Genomic DNA, 8,596 nt, shown 5'->3' on the forward strand with positions numbered 1-8,596 from the left:
AAACAAAAAGAAAATGTTTGAATGAGTTCAACTCCGATTATTAATACGGATCAATGTATATTTGCGAATTTTAAGTAACTTACAAAAATATTTGAATGAATTCAACTCCAATTATTAATCTGAATCAACTCATTCAAAAATATTTGAATGAATTCAACTCCGTTTATTAATACAAATCAACGTATATTCTTGAATTATAAGTAACTTGCAAAAATTTTTACAAGATCCTCATCAATACTATTGTCGTATCCGCACTGAAATTGGAGACACATTACTTAGTGTGATGGTATTAAGGGGTACCACTTGGCACATATCTGTATGGTCAGTCGAAGTCACCCCAACCAAAAAATCCGCACCAAGACCTCATAAATACGTAGATAGAGAAACTCAAAGTGCAGGTAATTAAGAGAAGATGGAGAACGGAAACCAATGCGATGGTGCGGGTGAGTATTATTCGGCGGCTGCCGTATCGCAGGCCAAGTCGACGACGACGGCAGGGAAGGTGATAAGATGCAAAGCTGCAGTTGCATATGGTCCAGGACAGCCCATGGTGGTGGAAGAGATCCTGGTTGATCCGCCCAAGGCAATGGAGGTCCGAGTCAAGATTCTCTACACTTCTATTTGCCACTCCGATCTTAGTGCTTGGCAAGGCGAGGTAAACAATATACACCAGACCAATGTATATATTTGTGGTACTAGAAGTAATAATTAACGCAGTCATCATGCTTGCTTATCATTCATGGGTTGACGTTCTGTTGTTCGATTAGAACGAAGCCCAGCGGGTGTACCCACGAATTTTTGGACACGAAGCATCTGGGTAAGAACAAGCTACATACAGCATCTCTCTCTCTCGATTCAATTTTGTTTGTTTTCTAATTAATCTTTCGACGAAAAAAAAAAGATTGATAGAAAGTGTGGGAGAAGGGGTGAGGGAGTTGAAAGCGGGGGACCATGTTGTGCCCATATTCAACGGGGAATGCGGCAACTGCGCCTATTGCAAATCTGAGAAAACCAACCTTTGCCAGAGATTTCGGGTGAATCCATTCAAGAGTGTGATGACTAGCGACGGAACCACTAGATTTTCTACCCGAGACGGCAAACGAATCTACCATTTCCTCAACACTTCCACTTTTACCGAATACACCGTCCTGGATTCCGCCTGCGTTGTCGCCGTTGACTCTCAAGCTCCCCTAAAGAAAATGACCTTGCTCAGCTGCGGCGTTTCTACGGGTCCGTTCTTTCTTTCTTTTTTTTTTTTTTTCTTTTTTTGGTTTTAAATTCCTTTCTCTCACTTTCAAACAAAAATCAAAAAAGAAGAAAAGGCATGCCTTATGAATGCGGTCAGTTAGTGGCAACCGTTTCTCACGATGTAATAGGTCGATAAAACTTCGTAATAGACCGGTAATTATTGTGTATGATTGACATGAACAGTAATAAAAATCATATTTACTTTACAAAGTTATACAAACGATTAAAAAGGAGTCGCAATTTTTTTAGATAGTGTTACATTATATAAAAAAATTAATTTGACAACTATTCCTGTCCTTTGTCCGTCCCATCTGCAAATCTGAGCTGATGGGACCGGCGGCTGTTGCCATTTGGCTACTACTAATAATCTATCATGCAGCCCCTAGCAATCCGGCCCCCTGCAAATGGGAATTGTAATCTTTACCTTTCTTTGACCAATCCAAATAAAGAAATGTATGATCGAAAGTGTTACAACGGTAATTCATTTGAAGGTCTTGGAGCCGCGTGGAATAGTGCTAACGTCCAAGCTGAGTCTACTGTTGCAGTCTTTGGCCTTGGAGCGGTGGGACTCGCTGTAAGTTTCAATCTTCCCTCCACCCCCACCCCTGTCCACGCCCACCCCTCTCCCCAAAAACAAAACAAAGGAAAAACTCCACCAACTTGAGAATAGGCGCGATTTTTCGAGCCTAAGAACATGCCTAGATACGTTGCAAACATTAATTAATATGGTCTACTCTACATTCATCAAGTAATACGTCGTGTAGCTGATATGTCAGTTCATCTGAATTTTTGCTCAACTTGAGTATTTTTTATCCCTAATTTTGGTTGAAAAAAACATATTTTAAGCAATTCATTTCAGTTAGCTTTTATTTTTCGAGCCTAAGACCTTCGCCATGTCTAGACGCGGTTCAAACATTAATTAATATGGTCTGCTCTACATTCAGTCTGACTCTTTGCACAATTAAACGAGTATTTATTATGCCTAATTTTGGTTAAAAAAATATATTTTTAAGAAATTCATATTAGTTAGCTTTTCTTTCTTTTTTTTTAAAAATAAAAATTTCATGAGACGTATTTTCAAAAACAAAATCATGAAACGTATTATTACACATTTATATTATTTTTGTGCTGAAATTCAATTGTAACAAAATGAACTATTTATAGATTAAGGCAGAAGATTTTTTTTTTTTTTTTGGGAGCAATGCAGAAGACTCATCAATCCATTAGGATAAATTGTAGGGTAAAGTACACTAAACTCCCTTGTGGTATTCCGAAAGACACAAAATGCCCTAGTTCTTTAAAAACTTTCACATAACTATCTTATGTTTTTAACTAAAGTGGAATTTGATTTTTAATCAGTTGTGTAACTTGTAAGTCGCATAAGACTTTACAAGATTAATAAAAAAAATTTAAAATAGGTCAATTGTGGGATTAATGGCACTCTTAAAAAAAAGTTGGGTCAAATTCCATTTATTTTTTATGTTCAAATTCCTTTGACTTAACCATCATGGATGTTTTTATAAATTCTAAAACTTTTGAAGCACTCTTGAAATTTTTAAAAATTATTCATCTCCCCTCTTCCTTTTTCCTTTTATTGGAGCACTTTTGAAGCACTTTAAAATTTTTTTGAAGCACTTTTGAAGCAAATTCCTTTAACTTAACCATCATTGGACCCTCTCCTCCTCGATGGGAAAGAGGGGAGAGGAAGAGGTAAGGGAAAGAGGAAGAGGGAAGGGGAAGTGAGGACGGGTGTAGAAGAGAAGGGGGTGGTAGGGGGGTGTGGGAAAAGGGAGGAGGAAGAGGGAAGTGGTGGTGGTGATGGTGTTTCTGTGGTGGTATGGATGGAGGAAAGAGGAGGAAAGAAAACAATAGAAAATAAAAGGAAAGGAAAAAAAATTAAAAAGATGGGTGGTGTGGGAAAGGAAGGAAGAGAGATGAAATTATTTTTCTAGTAAAAAAAGAAAAATAAAGGAAAGAAAATATAAACTATAAAATAAATTATAATCTTGTTAATAAAGAAGTATATAACATGCCATCGATGATGTGGTAGTTTAAAAATCACATTTTCACTTTAGTTAAATATATAAGGTGGTTATATGGGATTTAAAAAAAAAAGGGGGAGTTTCGTGTCTTTTGGTGATTCCATAAGGAAGTTTCGTGCATTTTACCCTAAATTACATGATTAACAAGATATTTTCCAAGATTCAGCAGTAGCAAACAAATGACTAGTGTTAAGAGTATTGACGCTCTTCCAATTTTGGTTCTATTTTTGATATTTCACTCGTCATATCTTAGTTGTTGCGGTGGAACACCATCATAATATGAAAATAGGTTGGTACCACACCTTTATCACAAGGAAATTCCTAGGTCGATCCCCAAAAGAGTTGGTTTTGCACAATTTTACTACCTAGTTCAAGGGATTATACATTATTGGTGTATCAATTCGAGAAGTGATATTTTGCCTAAAATAGCCTTGCTTTTAATTCATGGATTCCGTCGGCAATTCCGGTGAGCACATTTTTTTTCATAAAATGTTGCTGCAGGTTGTGGAAGGCGCACGAACTCGGGGAGCATCTAAAATTATAGGAGTTGACATTAACCCCGACAAACGCAATAAAGGTAATAGTAGTGTTAATACTCCAAATACACTAGCTACTTGTTAGAATACTACTATCCAAGCTGCTTGCTTTTTAATTTGACCCCTGCAAAATAAGTGAATCTTATAACCAAATAACAGGACAACAGGTTTATTTGTTTTAATAAGGACATAGCTGTAAAGAAGAAGAGAAAGAATTGAAAAAATATTTTTTTTCCGAAATTTCGCACACTATTAAAATGCTAATATATCATTACAATAAGATAAGATACAATGAATCTAAACGACTCTTTAAATGGTAATTTGCCTAATCTATCATTATCAAATTTCTGATTCATCTACATCTAAAAAATGAAAAATACATCAACAAGCCACTCCAACAATAACCATATTAGGATTATAAGAATACAGAGTGAAGGGAGAACTATAAATAATGACTTCACAGTCTCTTTTTTTTTTTTTTTTCCTTTCCAGAACTATAAATAATGACTTCATAGTCAATTGTTGCTGATTCGTCATAGGAAGGTTTGCAAACCTAGGAACAATCACCAAAAGGGGACTATAGGTAGAAAATCCAAAATTGTTTAGCCCGGTTTGGGAGCCCACTTGGAGTTTTGTAAGTTATGCAAGTGGAAGCAGCCAACATCTCAAACGGAAGCCCAAACTGTTCAAGTTGTGCTTGTGCTCGCTGTTTCGTGCTGGCCTTTAGTATTCGCGATTCACGTTTTTCCCTATGCTTAGTTAGAACATCTTTCAACTCTTGTACTAATCTTTTTTCTTTTTTTTTTTATGCAAATAAGGTCAAGCGATTGGAATTACCGACTTCATAAACCCCAGTGATCTTGATAAACCCGTCCACCAGGTTAGTTCATAGACCCACGAAGGGTCCATTTGGTAAGCATTATTTGCAATAAAATTTGGAAAATGTTATTTGCAATCTATTTTTGTTAATTGCATTTTCATTATGTGTTTTATCATATAGTTTAATAAATAAAAATTATATAATAAAAGCAATAGTGGGAGTGCAATCAACAAAAAGAAGTGCAAATAAGATTTTCAAAATTTTTTTAAATATTATTTCACTTGCATTATAAATACAATTTTTATATCTCATAAATATCACATTACAAAAAATGTTAAAGTATTATTTTAAATAATTTTGTCAAAATAATTATTTTCTTTTCTCTTTTTTCTTCTAATTTAGAATAGCACTGTGATTATTGACTTAGTATGTAGACGTGCCTTTCTTGAATGCAATTATTTTTGTCATGTTTTATTGAAGTATGTAACTAACGCGAAAAGAAAAAATCTCCAAGAGTGACAATATTTTTGTCCAAATTTGGAGAACAGAGAAAAACAATTGGATGACTAGTCTTGAGAATTAAGCAACTTAATAAACAGGACCATAAGAAATAGTTCACTCACCGATCAGAATCTATCAAAGTGGTTTTTGTAGATATTTGCAGTCTGAGTTAAATGTGTCTTTAGATACAAAATTTTTTTCAAATATTGTTTTATTTGTATCATAAATATGTTTTCCAATTATCTCTTTATATTTTAACCTTTTTATCCCATTTATATTACATTACAAAAGAATTACAATAATTATTTTAAATAATATTCTATCCAAACACATTCATTATAGAGATTCTCACTAGTCACTACAAGCCCAAGGGGAAAATAATAAATAAAGCAATAAAAGAGTTTTGAGGTGTGCAGGAAATAAGGGAGATGACGGGAGGAGGCGTGCATTATAGCTTTGAGTGTGCGGGCAACTTGGATGTTCTCCGGGAGGCTTTTCTATCTACCCATGACGTAAGAATGCCATTCTCAATCTTACCTTCAATACCGTGTTTCTTCTAGTTTTAGCGTTTTTCCATTTCCATTAGGCAGTTGCCGCAAGGTTATTGACTTGGTGCATCATCAAGGGTATTTCGTACTGGTTGCCAAATGGACACTACATGATTGTTTTGGTTTGCGAGTAAAGTAAAGTATACAAAATCTTATTCTAAAGGACTTGTACACAACAGATATAGGCTAAATGATGGTTTGCCTTCTTGATTTTAGAGATTTTCGTATTTACTAAATGATGATTTATTTTCTTGATTTTAAATATTTTTATATTTGCATCTGGTGTTCAGATATGATATATCGCTTTTTGTAGGTGAAGTCATGTAAATTTCAATTTACACTTCCTATTTCCATTGTAGGTGAAATCATATGTTTGAATCTATCGTTTAGATATGATATGATTATGTAGTTGGAGACTACTATTTTAGCCACCAATTGTGTGAGACCCATAAGAAGTGAATATTGCAATCAAATGCCAAGAGGTAAAATACGAATAAAATCATTCAGTCCATAATAGCCGACAGACATGTGAATTGACTTTGAATGTGACAGCGAGAGCTTATGCATCCGCAAAGGAAATCTATACTAGTATAATACATATCTTCTCTTGTTCAAACATTGAAATTATTAAAGACGACTTAAATGTCAGCCCCCTCCTTTTTATCATATTTATGTTATATTTGATGGTGAAGAATGAAAAGATTATTGCCTGTGTAGAAATTTGTAATGTTGTATTTGGATGGAATAATAGCAACTCTTTTATTGCGAACCGGATATACCGTGACCAACTTTTACTTTTACTAGTAGGAAAATCCTTTTGCTCGTCAAATCCAACCAGCATTTATTGGCCACCAAGTAATCCCGCGATGAAAACAATTGACAAGCTTAACTTAACATACTAATCGCAAATTTGTTGAATAATGTATGCAGGGATGGGGTTTGACCGTTGTTTTAGGGATCCATCCGAGTCCAAGGTTGCTTCCTCTGCATCCCATGGAGCTATTTGATGGCCGAAGAATTGTGGGATCAGTCTTCGGTGATTTCAAAGGAAAGACCCAATTGCCTGCCTTCGCCAAACAATGCATGTCTGGGGTGAGTGAGTTCATGGGTGTTGTTAATCCCACAATGCATTTTTTCTAGTTTCACAGGCCATTTTTTCTCCAAATTACCAAAATTTCCCTTCTTAAGTCCAATTTACATTTGGACTTTGGAGGGATAAAATTTGCCGTGGAAATAAAATATGGACGATGGCACAATAATTTGCTGTGAGTTTGTTTTAATTCTGCCAAAATCCAATTTGACAAATGCATCAAATCTTCCAAACTTTATATATATGTATATATTGGCTATAATCAATGACTGATAAGTAGAGTGCAATGCGCAGGAGGTAAGGTTGGATGAGTTTATTACGCACGAGCTGCCCTTCAACAAGATCAATGAAGCATTCCAGCTGCTTATTGATGGCAAGTCTTTAAGATGCCTTCTTCACTTGTGAATCCTGCATGCATGTTGTTCGGTCACTTATTGTGGATCCACTAGCCATGGCCTTTTTGATTAGTGGAAAATACGAGGAAACAACTTATCTTCCAAATTTTACGTCTGCAAGCAATTCTTATGTGATGTTCTACTCTATCTGGATCTTGCATCCAAAATATGTACTTTTAGTATAACAACGGGATTTAGTTCAAATCGAGAAAATTTTCTATTATTGTAGTTATCCCAAATTCATTCCGCAAATAACAAATCTTCTCCTCCCTTTTTTTGGCGCATCTCTGCTAGTTACCAAATTAAAAACTCATGCAATCATCTACTTCTTCTTCCTTTATTAAAATCTACTTCTATCTGAATTCTTAATGGATCCATCCCACTAGTACAGGACCATTTGTAAAATATTGTACTGAAGAAAAATATACTTCTTCCTCTTCCTCTTTTTCTTCTTCCTTTATTTTTAATGTGTAGCAAATCTACAGGTAATTTGCAGGGTTAATTACATTTTACCGCCTTGAACCTGTCACAATCAACTTTGTCATGCCTTGATTTTATAGCCAAAACATCCCGAATTTAGGGCTAACTAGCTAATTCAATTAGAACCAAAAAGCTACAATCAATGCACCTTAAGAAAATCCATGACCTAATAACCAAGTTACAAAAAATTACTAAACAAAAGACGTCACATCTAAATCACAAATCCAAAAAAATAAAATAAAATTGTTTGCTTAACATAACCAGAAACTCATACTAAAGCGCGCTTCAATGAGATCCAGTACTCAATTGCATAACATCATTCAATTATTAAATATCTGAAAAATATAACAATAATAATGGGGTGAGTCTGAAAACTCAGTAAATAACCAAATTACTAACCAATTGGATAAAGAAAAGAATCAAACAATAATTCAATGACTACAAAAGTTTATACTATCTCGCAACCAAGATCTAAGCAATTAGGCCTTATGTTAGTCACCAAGCGCTATTACTTAACCATGCAAAGTAGCCTGGATCACGAGTTTAAGTTTAAACCACTTGACTTGGATCATGGATTGGACTTTAGCCTCCAACCTAGATCACAGCTATACACTTAAGCCTAGTATAGCTTACTTAGTTGCCACAACTAATTTCAAAACAAACAACTCACAACATGCACAACATATTCCCAAAGCACTAACCTCTGAGCTGACAACTTGCTTCGTCAATTTTGCATTAGATTAACTAAGGAATAATTTCCATAAGCAGCCCCTTTAAATGCTTTTGAGACACTAATGGCAACTTGGACAGCTTGAACCATAGTGAGAAAATAATTCCACACTTTGATAGACTCCATGCTCACATCATTCCCCTCCTCTTGAAAAGATTTGTCCTCAAATTCAGGTGGAAAATAGTGAAGGATAGAACTGGCAACAT

The 8,596-nt window shown here is 35.0% G+C and overlaps 1 protein-coding gene across 1 annotated transcript; it reads left to right on the top strand.

Annotated features, from left to right (window-relative positions):
- The first annotated feature begins 384 nt into the window (after positions 1-384).
- LOC113778188 (alcohol dehydrogenase-like 4) lies at positions 385-7,412 on the top strand. The gene is made up of 9 exons (XM_027323497.1): positions 385-655; positions 768-817; positions 902-1,230; positions 1,740-1,822; positions 3,792-3,867; positions 4,645-4,706; positions 5,564-5,659; positions 6,626-6,787; positions 7,080-7,412. The coding sequence occupies exons 1-9, from the start codon at positions 413-415 to the stop codon at positions 7,188-7,190; spliced, it is 1,212 nt and encodes a 403-aa protein (XP_027179298.1). The 5' UTR covers positions 385-412; the 3' UTR covers positions 7,191-7,412.
- The last annotated feature ends 1,184 nt before the right edge of the window (positions 7,413-8,596 follow it).

Source organism: Coffea eugenioides, chromosome 7, assembly GCF_003713205.1.
Source record: "Coffea eugenioides isolate CCC68of chromosome 7, Ceug_1.0, whole genome shotgun sequence".
Classification (NCBI taxonomy): domain Eukaryota; kingdom Viridiplantae; phylum Streptophyta; class Magnoliopsida; order Gentianales; family Rubiaceae; genus Coffea; species Coffea eugenioides.